The 16719-nt window shown below is 45.4% G+C and overlaps 1 protein-coding gene across 3 annotated transcripts in view; it reads left to right on the top strand.

Moving 5' to 3' along the window:
- The window catches only part of CASTOR2 (cytosolic arginine sensor for mTORC1 subunit 2), a 127724-nt gene that overhangs the window by 102299 nt on the left and 8706 nt on the right, over nucleotides 1–16719 (top strand). For all 3 annotated transcript variants that reach the window (XM_083875406.1, XM_083875407.1, XM_083875408.1), the window contains exons 3-8: nucleotides 8434–8627; nucleotides 9383–9515; nucleotides 10788–10911; nucleotides 11472–11582; nucleotides 12943–13025; nucleotides 15082–15176. In XM_083875406.1, coding sequence (XP_083731532.1) covers nucleotides 8434–8627; nucleotides 9383–9515; nucleotides 10788–10911; nucleotides 11472–11582; nucleotides 12943–13025; nucleotides 15082–15176 — 740 coding nt within the window. The remainder of the gene's footprint in view (nucleotides 1–8433; nucleotides 8628–9382; nucleotides 9516–10787; nucleotides 10912–11471; nucleotides 11583–12942; nucleotides 13026–15081; nucleotides 15177–16719) is intronic.

Consider the following 16719-nt stretch of genomic DNA (forward strand, 5'->3'; position numbering starts at 1 on the left):
TTGTTGTACTGGGCAGAGCTTATATTGAATTGTCAGGACAACACGAGAAAATTGCACTGAGTATGTTCACTCATTCTAGTGTAAATCCATAAATAGCCTTTAGAGTTAATTACTCCATAATTTGAAAGAAAATCTGTAAGACAAGGACTAGTACAAGATAAATGTCATGCAAGAAGTGAGGGAAGATGCTCTGCTTGAGATTGCTTTGGGAACACTCCTAGGAGGTGTGGGCTTGGGGAGAGTTGGTCTGTGCTGGATGCTCTGAGGCAGCTGCTCAGAGCTCACAGAGTGGGACTTTGACAGGCTCAGGGTGCTTGCTTTTCCCTAGAGTGCATTCCTGTTTGCTTCTTGTTTTCATTTTCTTTCTTTTCCTCAGTCTGTTTGTCTGTCTTTTATGGTCTTGATACTGGAAATTAGGAGACCTTTGCTTTTTCAAACCTACCTGATTATCCCTGGAATGCCCCTAGCACGAGCAGCTTCCTCCCTCAGAGACAAAGCAAAGATGCTCAGAGAGGTCAGAACAAAACTTCCTAGTCCCTCCCATTCTAACCTGTTTTTAGACATTCAAATCTTTGTGCAGGAATTTTCCACACTGCTTTGCATTAGCTGTGGAATGCTTCAGTTGTGAGATGTGTATAAACCTCCACTGAACAGGTCAGCTGGTTCAGAGAGCAAGGTTTAGAAGAAATAGGGGATTTGTACCCACTTTATGATGGGTAAGAAACTGAGGCACAGAAACACTGAGGCCAGAAATATAAAATGTCAAGCTGTTACTTCTTCACTGCAGAATGTGTGAGTTTATGAACTTAACAATGTTCTTTTGACAGTTGTGTGAGTGGGATAATACCTAAATAGGAAAATGAGATGACAGGTTTCACAGCTTCCCTGTTGAGGATATTTGGAATAAAAAACCCCTCTCAGTTTTGCATGCTCTGTTAGGAGAAAGTGTCAGAAACACAGACACATACAGAGGTGGCAAGGTTCCCTGGCTATGGATCCAGTCCTGCAGAGATGCCCAGACAGATGCCCAGGTGCATCAAGAGCAAATCTGAGATGAACAAAGAGCAATAAAAGACACAGAAATTAAAGTTCGAATCTACTAATTTTTATAAACTAGAGAATGTGTTTGTCTTTTCCCTCCAGTAAAGGGCCTAGAGGACTCCCTTGTCTTCTGTCCCTGTTGCTGTGATCCAGGAGAAACCTACTGTCACATTTGTTGGTAGCACTTGTTACCTGATGAACATGTGGAGGTTTAAAACTCCTGCCATGCCCTGGCTGTCTCACTGCTGGCTCATGTGTGTGAGCCTGAGCTGTGCCTGAGCAGGCTGCAGGCAGAGACACGGTGCTGGAGGCACTGCACTCCTCATGCCCCAAGTCATGTCTGCAGGGAGAACCTCTGTCCCTGCCTCTGGCACAACCTCTCTGGTTGCCCAGAGGGATGGTGGATGCCCCATGCCTTTGGTGCCTTGGAAGGCTGACCTGAAACAGAGACTGGACAGAGCTGGAGAATAAAGTAGGTATTTATTGAAAGACCTCCGGGATTCACCTTGGGCAGGACAGGGCCTGGCCAGGGCTACACCCAAGGTAGCCTAAGAATGGTCGCCAAAAATGGCTGCTCTGTCATGAGATCTCACATCTTTATAAGTTTTGGTCCATTTGCATATTGGAGTTTAATTGTCCAGTTACAGCTCCAGGTTGTGAGGTCTCATCCTTCTTGTTCCTCCCTTCAGCCACCCTTGTTTGTGCTTTTGGGCCTGAAAGTTGTCCTTGGTGTTCAGCAGAAAAAGGATTTTTGTCCACCTACTCTGTGAAGAGAGCTTACTGGCACTTAATATGAGGCTCAGAAATACATCCCTAGGCAGTACAGAATCTGCAAATATGAAAACTAAAGCTTAAGGCATCACCTTGAATCCCCAAATTGAAGGTTTGGTTGGAATGGGCTTGGAGCAAACTGCTCTTGTTGAAGGCATCCCTACCCATTGCAGGAAGGTTGCACTCAATGGCTTGTAAAACTCCCTTCCCACCCAAACCATTCTCTGATTCTCTGATCATCTCCAGTATTGTCCTCTGAGGAAGGTGACATATTAGCATAAATGGAAAAAATAGCAAAAGCTGCTTGGTCATGGGTGTGCTGACTTCTCCTAAGGATGATCTCAAGCTTGTTGGCATGTGAGATGATTTCAGCTGGATCAGAGCTGTGGGATTTTCTTCCTCCTCCTGTGCACATAAGCAATAACTTTTTGGACCTAATAATTATGTTCCCCAGCTCAAAGCGTAGTGATGAGCTTTCATCTTTCTTGGCTCTTGTGCTTAGATAAGTCCCTTGGTGTGGGAGTGCTCTGTGGCACTCAGATCAAACTCACAGCAAGTACTTTCTGCCAGGCAGCCACTTCTCTGTGCTGCAAACTGCCCATGGGATCTTGCTTAGAATTTACGTGGCAGCAAAAATGTTTGCTCACAGTTATTAAGTGTAAAGCTGGCAGCCTGTGTTTTGAGGCCGAAAGAGAGGCTATTTGCATCCTTTGATTTGCAGTGTAACATGCCCAGGATGTTTTTGCTGCCCTGTCCTGGCTCCTGTGGAGGCAGCACAGTGCTGGATCACTGGCTTCTCCATGCAGCAGAGCAAAGCATTCTGCAGGAAAAACTTCTGTGCTTCCAGAGTTATAAAGACCAGAATACACAAAGTTGGCCATTGGACCAGCTTTAGAGCTCTTTCTGGATTTTAGTACACTATAAAAACTGATAAATGAATATCTTTATCCTTACTTAACTCCTTTCACACAGCTTTCTGGAAGTGAGAAACAGAGTCCTTGATCTCACAACGTTAAAGGAATATTCACTTTGCCTGATTTCTCAAAAGAAACGAGATTCAGGTATTGTCTTCCACCCACTCTCCCCTCAGGATTTTGAGCTCATATGGCCAGTTTCCACAGTGCCTGCAAGAATAAAAGTTTCCTGAAATGTTTCCTGAGCAGAGATATCCAGGTCAGACGTGTGTTTTATGCAGATGTCAGGGGAACACACCAGTTGGGTGCTGGCAGTGGGCCCTGGGCACCCCAGCTCCCTGCTGCTGGCTGGGCCATGGGAGCACCACCTGCTGCACCCTGGGCCTCTCCAGCTCCTCCAGCCTGGTGCTGATAACAGAGAAGTCAGAAAGATGCCTGGGCTTTGGATCAGGCTTTAAAACCTCAGATAATCCCTCGCTTCATTTTAAGATGGGCTTTTAAAACTGCAGAGCAATGTGGGGACTGGGAAGAGAAAAACATAAAGATCCTATTAAATATATATGTGTACATATAAACTGTGTTGCCACTTGGTGGCATTGGGCAACAGCTCTCCCAGTTTATCATGATTTTTGCAGTTGGCAGCACTTATATTTTTAATGACTTACAACTGGGGTCTTGTTGCAGAGCCTTTCTCTCTATCTTTTTAATGCAAGCCAGAGTCTACCTGCCATTTTTGGAGAGAGAATCTCTAAAAGGTGAAATAAGCACAGTGTAAGGTTTCTAATGCCAGACTGGTCAGAAAGTCCACAATATTTTTTGATTTCATTATTTTTTAATATTTGGAGTTAACTGTGGCTGTAAACATAAGTCTCATAATGGTGAATCAAATGAGCAATTGGTTCATTCAGAATACTAGGAAAAAACAGGGAGTAGGACATCACTCAGAGCACTCTGCTATAATGTAAAAATTTGCATACTGACGGAATATGAGTGCTTAGGAGATGATCCAGCATACCACACCAAAGGAGGAAACCAGCTGAGGGTATTCATTTCTCTCCAAGCACTATGATAAATCAATAATTTATCTACAGTTTCACTTGGAAGCTGAAAGGTGTCTGATTGCAGTAAAGCTGGAAGAGTCCACAGTAAACAGCTCATGGTGTGTCTTTGTGGGGGAAGGGAGTTAGCAGCAGTCAGTTTTGTACAGGACTCACCCAGCTGTCAGTGTGGGTAGGTGGAATGCAGTTCTGTGGAACTGTGCATTTTCCAGTTATTTCCCCCTTAACCTTTTAATGAGAAATGTGAACCCATTTAAACTAGGTACAGAAAAGGGAAAAAAGTTCTGGTGATGCTGCCCTTTCTCAAAGAGTTTTGCACATTTTCCAGTGTTCTTTTGCAGAGTTAGGGCTCTCTCTCCCAGTGCTGTGCCTTCTGCTATGCAGGGTGTTTGAAACTGAGGGTCTTCAGGATAGAAAATACAAGCAGAAAGAATGTTGTTTTTTTAATGTTGTGCAGACTTACACTGTCTGACTGACTCTTTAGTCAGGGTTGTAAACTAGGGAGATCTTCCTTCCCTCCTTTCTGTGACTTCCTTGGCTGCTTACATGATCTGGAATCTCATCATCATCCCAGCATCTTCCCAAGGATATTTTAGGAGTGTCACATGGAGCAGCAGCTCACAGTGCTTACAGCATTGCATAGTGCTCCAGCAGCAGCAATTCAATCGTTTTTGGGTTTCAGCCAATGTTTGTTGTCCTCCTTGGAAATGGTATTGATTATTGGAGCTCAGGAGCCAATTATGGCCAATGTGATACTCACCACCTCACATCCCAGGATGATGTGCTAGGGTGGCTGCTCTGCTTCAGATGGGCCAGTGAGGCTCTGGACAGACTCCATACCTTGTAAATCACCTGTGCTGTGAACAAGCAGTTACTCCTGCCCTAAATGTTGTTTGATGTGTTGGTTTGGTTTGGTTTGCACAGGAACTGGCATTAGTTTGATACCTGTGCCAGTGGAGAGCAGCCCCACAGGCTTTTAGAGCCCACCAGCACTTGGTACCCAGTGCTGCATTGCCAGGGAAAATCATCCTGGACTATCACAATGATCTCATCTTGTCGAGGCTGGTGGTGTTCCATGCCAGAGACCATGGATGGAATGACAGCTTGAGGCTGGAAGCCTGCTCTTCCAGACTGTGGTAGTTGTCATGTTGGGCAGCAAATGATGGTTACAGAGCCTGCAGGCAGCTGAACTGCTCCTGGTGCCTTCTGCTAGTGACTCTGCAAAGCCTTACACAGCAAAACCAGAAAAATCTTAAGGCTTCATCCCAATCAAAGGTCAAAACAAAAACCCTGATTATAATAAACAAAGCCCGAATCTCTGACCTTATAGAGGTCTTTCTCAGCCAGAGTTGAGATGTCCCCCATGATCAGAAGTGGGAGTGACTGTGCTCTGATAAACCAGTTACAAGAGGACCTTGAGATCCCAGCAGAGAGATTTCTGCCCAATGGAAGGACAAGGGATGTGGCAATGCTGTTGCTGTGGGGGCCTGGAGCTCTGTTCTCCTTTGGGGAAGGTGGTGGTGATGGTGAGTTGGTACTGGAATCTGTGCAATTCCTCATTTTGCTCTTTATTTCTTTATTCTGCCCAACTGAGTCTGTGCTAATGTTACAACTGGTGGGTTTGGCTCTCTTTGGGTTTACAGCATTGAACAGCTTCCTGGGCAAAGCACCATCCCAGGTGGCTTATTTAACACTATTTAGATGAATTCGTTAGCCTTCAGCTTAGGTTTGTTTCATTAAAATTTGGGCTGTACTTTTCTGTCTGACTGCCTGGTGGAAACAGTGTCCAAAATTGGTATTTTAATCACTTCCTATATATTTTTCCAAGTTAATTGAATCATGAGAAGCAGGTTACTTAAGCAAATGCAATGGCCCTTGTCACACTTCATAGGGCCTGTTAACCACATAAACCCAGAAATTATTAACACTTCCGAGTAATTACAAGTGCAATGAGCAAATCAACCTTCCTTCCCCCTGAGGAAGGGCTTGATGAGGTCTTCTTGGGGCAGCTCATCCAGTGCAGCTGCTGCTGGAGTGAAGTGGGATAATGCCTCTGTCCACCATGAAATACTGCACCTTCCATCACATCCCTGGCCCAAAACTGTGTTTAAACTGGTATTTAATAAATTGCAGTCCTTATCACCTGTACAAGGCAGGAATATCACCTACTCTGTTTACAGAGCAGGAAATGAGCTGTGATCTCAGGCCAGTAGTGAGTCATTAGTGAACTTGGGGACTCCTGGGATGTGCTCACTGCAGGTGGGTTCAGTTGGTGAGAACAGGACCCTGAAATGTGCAGCTCAGCAGGAGTTGTTTTGAGCTCTGGCTGCTCCATGCCAGGTGATGGGGGAAGCTTGGGTTTGGAGGTGCTTTTCTGATGCAAAGGGCTGATGAGAAAATGGTATTTTGCTGCAATAATTTGTTTCAAGCAACTTGCACAGGTCTCTCTGACATAACATGCTGTTGATTAATGCACAAACTTCACCCCTCTCCCTGGTGTCTAGTTTTCATTCCGTGTAAGCTCTGATGATTAAAAAAGAAACATCGGCTTACGAAGCTGAACATCAAAATGCAGAAGCAGAACCCTCAGTGTCCCCACTGTTTGCAGTGTGTGTGCTCAGGGTTGTTTTTGTGCTACACACAATTGAGGTTATTGAAGAGAGCAAAATGTGTTTGTTATTCAGATCATTTTGGGTTTTCAGTGCTGTCAGTGTCTCAGGGAAATGGTGCCTGAGGATTCAGAGAGGGTGGGGTTAGGAATTTATTACAGGTGTCTGAGGTTGTACAGAAACAACTCCCAAAGGTTGCGATGAAGGAGAAAGAAAGGATCCTGCATGGAGGGGCCAGGAGTGTGTGGACATGGAGACGTGCAAGCACTTGCCTGAAGTGCCAGAGTACTGACTGCAAGAGCAGCAATGCTGGAGTTTGTGCTTTTGGACTCTTGGGCTGCATCTCACCTCTGAGCTCTGTGTAGGCCTCCCCTGGCACGCCTGCTGTGTCCTGGATGGATGGATTTGCATCTGAGATCAGATCCTTACACCACATAGATGTAGCTGGGATTATGCATTTGTTAGTCTGGGTCTGAATTGTTTGTTTCTATCATTTGCCAAACAAAAATCGAAAATCCAGAGAATCCTGAAGCAGTGTATGCCTTCATTCCAGAGTCTGCATCTGGTTTTCTGGGCTGTTAATACATTAAAGTTTTTTTTTTAAACAGTTAATAATGTATATTAAATGGTTTAGCTGTAGATTTTAACTACTTAACCACAACTGATTAGAAGCAAGTGGAATGGAATTATTCTTAGTATTTTCCATTTCCAAAGTAATTTGCACTACCTTAGTATGTGCTTACTTTGTAATCCCTATTATATGTGTTACACCATCCATCCTTGTAGAGCAGTGTGGCTCTTATGCTTCAGAGGCAGGAGCCCACAGATGCACCAGGTGCCTCCTCTCAAAGACTAGGGATAGTGCCCAGACTGTTCTGTCAACCTCCATCTCCAGTCCAGGAGTACAAAATTTGGGTTTAGAATAGAGTGGGGAAACGGAAACAAAAGAGGCCAGAACATCTTGAGTAAAATGTTTGGAGATTTTGTATGATAGAGATTTAAGTCCAAGACCACTGTGCTGCTTTGAAAGTAAACCAGCAGGAGAATCCCCATAGAACAACCTTAGCACAGATTTCAGGTTGGAGTTACAATTTAATAGAAAGATTGCAATAAATGCAATGATACACAGAACAGTGGCATAGTCAGAGTACAGCCTAGCACCCTGTTGGTCAGGGTGCTGGTTGCAGTCATGTCAAGTGATGGTTGCAGTCAAAAGCCATGGTCCTGTGGAAATTCTGGTCCTGCCTTGGATCTGTCCAGTGCTGGTGGTGGTAGTGTTGAGATTAAATGTGCTCAGGTTCGGGTGGGAATGATCAGTACCTTCACTAGGGCAGGGAGTTTCACAATGGGATGATGTAACAGTGTGACTCAGGATAGTTTTGGGAGTTCTTAATGGTCGAAGTTACAGCTCCGATTCTGGTGGTGCCCATTAGCAGAGATTACCCCTTCAGGATGGATGTGACATGCTGGTGCTTCCCCAGAGGGGAGTTAGCACAGCTGAGTCACTGGTGTGAAGAAGAAACACTACCCTCCAAGGGTTTGCCTCTTCTCCCTTATCTAATTAAACACCCAGCTTATACCCTAGGGTGTCAGGTGTGGGATGGGCAGCTCCTGCAAAGGACCTGTAATGAACAGTTTGTCAGGAATGAGGTAGAGGGGAGTAGAATACAGAGTTTGTTTGCACCCACATTGGCACTCTCCTTTTGTAACCAGGACAACCACCACAGGCTGTTTCCACTTGGGAAGGTCAGCAGAACTGGTCACTGGCATTCAAATGAATTGCTGAGTCTCTTGCAGTTCCCAGTGTTGTCCTTGACAATCTGTGTGAATCCTGCCATGGAAATTGATGCAGTCCATACATGAAGGAGTGTCACAGTACACAGAGCCTGTGGAGCAGCATGGGAAGCCTAGGAGGTTGGGATAAGGGGGCTCATCTCACTCCTTGCATTGAGGTCTGTGCTAAGCACAAACTGGCACATAGTGGACCTGGCTCTCTCTGCCTCTAAAACAAACCTCTGCCCTCCCCTTCTGTCTCTGCAGAGCTTCCTTCCTCGGAGCACTTGAGCGTGGCCGATGCAACATGGCTTGCCCTCAACGTGGTGTCTGGTGGGGGTGGTTTCTCCAGCTCCCAGCCCATCGGAGTGACCAAAATTGCCAAGTCAGTCATAGCACCTCTAGCTGACCAAAACATCTCAGTGTTTATGCTCTCCACCTATCAGACGGACTTCATCCTGGTAAGAGGACATGAGGGGACCAGGCAGAGTTATTGCCACCAGATGAAAGTTCTGTTAGGAAATTCTGGGAATAAATTGTCTGAGAGTGGCAGAAGTACCAAAGTCTGCTTTCCCCAGAGCTCTGTTCCTTGTAGTTAGGTTCTCTTATATCTCCGGAGCTTTTGCCATGGGATGATGAAGCATTTGTTTTTATGGGTTGTCTGGTGTTTAATGAGAGTGCTGAGCCCACACTGCAGTCTCTACTGAAATGGAGGTGCTGGTAGTGCTTCCCACCATCATCAGACACTGGTTTTCTGGAAGTTAGAGGAACGCAGTGTCTGCTGTCAGGTTTGCTGGTGATGGCCAAAGTTGTTTTGGGTATAGGCAGACAAACTGTCTTTCTGTCTCACACGCACGTGTGTGTGCACACACACACGGCAAACCCTGAGGAAACAAAACTGAAGAGCAGGCAGTGCTGAGTTGTTGAAGGAATGCTGGAAAAGAGGTGAAGCATCTCCCACTTAGAAATCTCCACATTCTTTTTACAGTCATAAAAGCACTCTGGTGCTTAATCCTACTGATACTCACCATGACGTCACCAGATGTGCTTCTCTTAAGATACACCTGTGTGGTAACTATCCAGTGGCTCAAGCAGGAGTCGTGTCCTTTTCTGTACTGTCTAGTGCTGTACTGCACTAGAAGTCAGTACCCTGCAGTGCAGTGTTGCGTCATTTCTGGTGCACACTATCCCCAGGTAATGCTTTTGTCCCCTTCAGGTGCGTGAGCGGGACCTACCCTTCGTGATGCACACACTGGCGGCCGAGTTCACCATCCTCAGAGTGGTCAATGGGGAGACAGTGGCTGCCGATGACTTTGGGGTAACAAATGGATTTGTCAAACCAAAACTAGGTAAGGACCAGCACAGGCTCAGCTTGCCAGGGGTTTGGTCTCTCTGAAACATGGGGTGGAAGTCCTGGCTCCAAGCTCCCTTTAACATTCGGGTGAATATTTATCCTGTTGTACAATTATAATCTTACAAGCCTATCCCAGTACAGCCAAGGATTTGAGTAGATTCTTAGCTTTCTGAGCAATGCTAATAAGGTTGGCTGAATATTGGCCTTTTAATGCTAATTTATCTAGAGAAGACGTGCCTTTTGTAGGACAGAAGGTTAAAGTATAGTGCACTGCAGTTGCAAAAATAATGTCTGTAGCCTGTATCTCCATGCTTCAGCATTCCAAAGGAAAATGGCTTTTCTAAAAGCTTGTTTACGTATTGCAGTGATGCAGAGAGGATTGTTTTTCAGCTTTCACACTTCAGTGCCAGTGAGGATCAAGGCCACAGTGAGCCTAGGGCTGTACAGAACCTTGAGGTGTTTGCAGGCTAGGGGAACAAGTATCAAGCCAAAGGACACAATCAGGAAAAGGAACAACATATATACATATGTTTACCTACAGACATATGTGTAATATTTTTCCCATAACCAGACAAAGCAGGGATCAGTTATTATGAAGTGCCACTCAGTTCATCACTCAAGAGCTAACTATCACCTAATTTAAGAAAATGAGTCTTAAAGAAAAAAGCATCAAGAAAGAGCACACACAGTGAAACACATATTGATAATGCACTGGTATGCAGTTTTCTGTGTTGCTCTATTGGTTGCATGCCTAAATGCTGGCTGCTTCTCAGCCACTGGCTGCAATCTGTTAGACAAACTGCTGCGTGGCAGCTGGTTTTTAATTTTTCAAGAAATTGTGGCAAAATAAGTCCCCAGAAATGAGGGAAAACAGGATGGACTGCCAACAACCACAGCTGGAGAAATGCCTTCTATAGCCCTACCTTTTAATGGTGGAAGCCTGCAATTTTTTTCCACTTTTCAGTTTCTCTTGGCACCTCCTTTAGCTTGCCCCTCATCTCATGTGGATGCACCCAATGGCCTGAAAGCCCCTCAGACTGAGAGCTGAGCAGGGTATTCAGGATAATACCACCCTGTACTTTAGGGAGACCAACACAGGAGCAGATCGTCCACAGCCCCCTCATTCCCTGTCTGGGAGCCAACAGGGCTTCAGCCTTACAAATCCTGTCAGCTTTCTCTGTGACTGTTGCCAGAGCATGGATAACACAGCTGATGGGTCAGGAGCCTGCTGCAGGTGTGCCTTCATGGTTGTGTTTGTCTCTTTCAGTTCAGAGGCCTGTCATTCATCCTCTTTCCAGTCCAAGTAATATGTTCTGTGTCACCAGCCTGGATCCAGATACCCTTCCCACTGTTGCTACACTCCTCATGGATGTCATGTTTTACTCCAATGGGTAGGTCCCGCAGGGAGATGGGATTCCAGGAGAGGTGTGCCCAGTGTCTGGAGGGACAGATTCCCACTGCTCCTTTGGGGTGCCCAGGAATCTGCTGTGTCCTTGAGCTGCTCCAGTGCTCTGCACTGAGGGAGGGAGGTTTCACAGGCTTGAGGGTTGTCCTGACAGGTGATTGAGGGTGCCCAAAGATATCTCCTGGCTTTGGAAAGCTGAGGCATTTTCAGCTGAGAGTGAAGGTAAAAGTAGCCATGTGGTCAGTATGCTGCATATCCACACAGGGCCAGAGCATGTACAGCTGGCGGGATTGCTGCCCCTTGGTGCCTGTGGCCTCGTGTGAGGGGACCTTGAGGCAGGGGTGAAGAGTTTTGTCACTTGTGGGGACTGGATAGTTTTCTACCTGTAAAATAAAAAAATCAGATCAGTATAGTACAACAGAACTCAGTGTCACTTCCCTAAGTCAATGTAAGAACATTTCTGGTTTCACTGGCTATATCTGCTTTTAAAACCCTTTTTTGTGCTCGTCTAGCTGCAGTTAATGTCATTCTCTTCTGTTTCTTCAGAGTAAAAGACTCAGTGGTGGGCAATGAAGACTCGGGACATATTCGCTTTTTCTCCTTTTCTCTCATTGAGGGTTACATCTCCCTGGTCATGGATGTCCAGACACAGCAGAGGTGAGCTTTGGTCTTAGAGTAACCTGGACCTTAAAAAAAGGGATGTTCTCAAAGGAGCAAGAAGCAGCTTAGACTCCTCTGTGCTAATTATTTGGACTATCTCTGTAAGAGTGTCATGGGGCTGTGCACCCTGACACTTTTCTGAGTAAAATCTGGCATTTTAGTTCCAGTGTCTAAATTTTGGACTGGTCTGTCCAAGCCCTCAGTGAAATCACAAATCAATGTTATCTCACTTTCAAAAGAGGAATACTGCAGCAAAGTGATTTGGGGATTTTTATTCTGTTGTTCATTAGCTGTGCTTCTAAGAGCAGAACCCAACAGGGAAACCTGGTGTAGGTGTAATTTAAAGATTTCCTGCTAAAGGCCAAAATCAAAATGGGGATGTCAGTGATGCAGTCCTTCTGCTTTGCTTTTACACATGGATGGGCTTGGTTCAGAGTCTTGTTATGAGGATAATGTCCTGAGTCATCACTGTGCAGCAGGAGCCCATGATTTGTTTGTGTAGCAAGGAAGGATTCAGCTGGTGAACAGTCAGCCTGTGTGTGTGTGTCTGTGCTCCAGCAGCTGTGCAGCACAGGAGGCTCTGAGGTCTGCAGGCCAGAGGGATGCTGTACTCAGCAGTGCTTAGATTTGCTTTTGACATACAGTGCACTTTGTGTTTGGTTCTTGGGGGCAAGTCCCCTACCCCAGGGACTTGTTTTTCAAATTAATAAATTGCCCTTTTGAAAGTTTCTTGGACCTTAATGGAGTAAACCTTTGTCTTAAGAGGAGCCAGAGGGCTGCAGCTTCATCCTGGGGTGTGGGAAATCTGGGGGGCCAATTCTTCTTTCTCACAGGCTGCCTGCTTGACCTTGGGCAGCTCTCTTAGCCTCAGGTCTCCTTTCCCCTGCTAAGAAATAGAGACCTCAGTGGTCCCAGGGAGCTCCCAGGATGGTATAGAAAAAAGCACGGATGGTGCTCAGACACAAAACCAGTGGTTACCGTTCACATTCCTGAGGCAGGTGTGGAAACATATTCCATCCCTGGGTGTTTCCAAATGCAGCTCGAATCAGACCTTCACAGTCTCAACATTTGTAAAGCTGGGACACAACTGGTTTAGAAATTCTTTTCCCTGTGCCTCTCTGGGTACCTGTGGCCACCTCCAGCAGCAGATGCTGATTAGCCATAGGATACCTGGAGGGTCAGGCAGATGCATCTGCCCCACCTGCCTTGAGTTTTCCCACTTCATCCCAGCTACTGTCCCATTATTGTTGGCTTCAAACATCTCAAGGATGCAGGAAGAGCAGATCCCCCACAGGCAGAATCTGACACACTGCTGTGTTTTAATTGCTATGTTTGATGTTTCTTTTTTTTCTTACAGATTTCCTAATAATTTGTTGTTTACAAGTGCATCTGGTGAACTCTGGAAGATGGTGAGGATTGGTGGGCAGCCTCTTGGCTTTGGTAAGTAACATTTGGAGGATCAGTTGGTGTGCAGTCACCTCAGGGCCTTTGAGGGGTATGGAAAAATCCATCTGAGGCTGATGCTTTTTCAGAGCCAGCAGCTTAACGTGACTTTGTGAGCTGAGATTTTTAAATAGAAGCCTGACTCCTATTTAGTTTTATTTCTGAATATACTCCTGAAAGTGCTACATGCTCGGCTGTTCCAGCTGCATTGTATTGATCTGCTGGACTTTGGAGGTGGCTACAGCTGGGGCTCTGGTTAGAGAGAAAAACTGGATTAAAAAGTGGCATGGAAATTCATTGTAGATTACTGAAATCAGTGTTCAGAAAGCACTGTCATACTCCAGTGCAGTGCTTGGGTAATTCTGTGATTCTAGTAGACTTTTTATAGATTTATAACTGTCCAAGTGGAAGTCTTGTTCACAGATGTGTTTCACATCCAGTCCTGCATATGTTTTCTCTACTCAAAAGAATATTGGTCCTAAGTAGCACAGAGCAAATGCTTCATGTCTGCAGGAGTGTTCTTGTGATTTCTATGTCCCCTGCAATTTTAAGGGTCTCATCTGAATACTGCAACAAAGGCCTGATCATCAGGAAATGCAATGGCTCCTTCCTGTGGGCTCTGAACCAGTTACAAAATACAAGCTTCAAGAACATTTCTGTAAACACTGGGCCAATTTTTGCATTTAATCGCAACTTCTATACCAGACCACCAAAAGTAGAAAGAAGGAAATTTTCATGTATCTTCTCTTTACGCATCTTTCAGGCAAATATATAGAAATTGCATGTTATGTTATTTATGGCACATCAGGACATTGACCAGACTCCTAAATATTTTATGTTTAAATATGTTGATTTAAAATCAAGTTCAAATTGCCTTAATTTGAAATTTCAAGAAATTTCCACAGGAGAAAATAAGACAGATAAACTATTTAAATTTCATTTAAAGCTCAGAAAGCCAAACAAATTTGCAGATGGCAAATTGAATCCCAGGCTGCATCCAAAGGACCATGGTCAGCAAGTTGAAGGAGGTGATTCTGCTTTTCTGCTCTGCTCTTGTCAGACCCCACCTGGAGCTCTGTGCACAGTTCTGGTGTCCCCAGCATAAGAAGGACATGGAAGTGTTGGGGCAAGTCCAGAAGGGGCCATGAAGGTGATGAGAGGACTGGAGCACCTCCCCTGTGCAGACAGGCTGTGGGAGCTGGGGCAGCTCAGCCTGGAGAAGAGAAGGTTGTGTGCAGAGCTCAGAGCACCTCCAGGGTCTGAACGGGCTGCAGGGAAGGCAGAGAGGGACTTTGCATCAGGAACTGCAGTGACAGGACACAGGGAATGGGGACAAATGGAAAGGGGAAGTTTAGGTCAGATATTAGGAAGAAGTTGTTCCCTGTGCGGGTGGTGGGACTGGCACAGAGTGCCCAGGGAGGCTGTGGATATCCCAACCCTGGCAGTGTTCAAAGCCAGGCAGGATAAGGTTTTGAGCAGCCTGAGCTAGTGGGAGGTGTCCCTCCCATGGCCCAGAGAATTGGGACTAGAGGATCTTTAAGGTCCACTCTAACCCCTTAACATTCTATGATGATTCTGTGGTGAAATGGGTGTGAAATCCTGTTTGAGGGGCCGTGGTGGGCTGCAGCCTAGGAGCCATGTATCCAGGATGACTAATGGGTCAGCATCTCCTCTTTCAGAGTTGCAGGGCCAAATGTTTGGTAACAGGGAAAAATGGATGTTAAGGATATATGGGGCTGGGCTTTTGCTTTCTTCTTGAACATTGTTCAGTGCCTTTCTTTGGACCTCTAAATCATTCCAGTTCTAATGGTTTTATGCCTTTGGAAAATGTGCATTTCTCTGTAGCAGAAAGAAGCTAATGAAATTAAATGTGCAATGTATTATTGTGGCCCAAAAACTTGATTCTGTGAGAAAGAATACATTTTACTACAGAGATTCCTTCTGATTGGAGTTTGTGAAGACAAAATTCTCCATGTGTAGGCATGGAGCTGGTGAGCTCTGAGACTTTTCCAAGCCCCTCCAGACAACGTTTGATTTTTTTATCTCCCCACAGATGAATGTGGAATTGTGGCTCAGATTTCTGAACCTTTGGCTGCAGCTGACATCCCAGCCTACTACATCAGTACTTTTAAGTTTGATCACGCCTTGGTGAGTATGAACTCAGTTTCTTTGGAGTAGGGGAGATCTTTTCCTTAGGAGAAAACTCATTATGAGAGTGTCACTTCTCATCTGGCTACTCATTGGAGTGCCTTTGCTCCAGTGTAGCCCTGCAGGCTCCTGTCTGCAGCCTCCTGCCTGCATTGCCCTGGGTGAGAGGCTCCTGAACCAAGCCCAGCCCTACCCAAAGCAAAGCTGTGTTAGTCTGTGTTGATCTCAAAAAATACTGGTCTCAGTCCTTAAAGACCTGCAGTGATGAAGATTTCACAACCTCCCTGAGCAGCCTCTTCCACTGCATTTGTATCTTTTATTCGAAACAGCCACAAACCTTTCCATTTGCTTCCAAAAATAGTTTCAGGCTCCAGACTCTCAGGACAGTGCTGTGACAACCCACCCTTGAGGGGAAGGTGCTTCCTTAGGTGCTTCCTTCCCCTTAAGAGTGGGTTATCACAGGTGCCTTTGTGTGTTGGGAACTTTTTGGACAGTCTACCAGCAGCTGACCCCTGCCTTCATCTCTTGGTGCCTGTGTTGTCCTAACCTTTGCTTTCTCAGACCCATCTATTAACTCTGGTGTCCCTGTATCTTCGTAATTTTTGCTGAACAAGCAATAATTGCCAGTACAGCAAGAGAAGGCAGTTTTGAAGCAGGTAAGGTTGTTCCCATGTTTGTTCTCAGGGGTGCCCATAAGCAGTTGCAGCACAGTCATCAACACAAGAGTCTTGCCGTCCTTGGAGAGTTCTCTTCATTTTTCACACTGATGGATATTTTACCTGCTGGGCCTTCCTCTGCTCTTCCTTTGTGAAGAAGACACTCTCAAATATGAGGAATTCTCCTAGAAAGGGAAAATGCTATGCCTGTAGGCACAAACAGGATGCATTTGTCTTGGAACCCATTTCTCTGGTTTTGAAGGAGGGCTTTATGCTATTCATGTTTTTTTTCTTAAATGTGCCCTTTATTGCATTACACTTCTCTTTCCATCACTTGTAAATTCACTGTTCAGGTCCTACCTTTGACCTGTAAAAGCTTTAGTGAGATCAAAGCAGGTTTGGGGTTTTTTAAATGACTTTGTTTTTTCACAGTTGGTGTGAACCATTCACAGGTGATAGGTCATGTGTGTAAAGAGTAAAAGTAAATATTATTTCAGATAGCAGAGGTCGAAGTGTTATATATGTTTGTCTTATTTTTTTTAATATTAACTGTGCTGATAAGATAAGCTAATAAAAGACCATTTAAAAATCAATACTGTTAGCTTTGCCTCACATTTCTGCCCATTGTGTGGCCCCAGGTGTGGGCTTTTTGTGCAGAGCACATGGTGCAGACTGCTTCCACATGTCAGGCCATATCTGGAGAGCTCAGCCCTATCAGTTAAAATAGATATGTAGCTGAAAACTTAAGCCATACAATCACAATGACTCTGCAGGCAGCTCCAGCTTCTCAGAGAGCCTCATCCTGCTGCCCCCAGGCCCCACAGACCTGCCTCAAGCAGCAGGAGGGCCACTCAGCTCTGCAGCTCTTCCTCACTCAAAGCAGTAAT

Source organism: Zosterops lateralis (assembly GCF_965231275.1).
Source record: "Zosterops lateralis genome assembly, chromosome: 19".
Taxonomy (NCBI): domain Eukaryota; kingdom Metazoa; phylum Chordata; class Aves; order Passeriformes; family Zosteropidae; genus Zosterops; species Zosterops lateralis.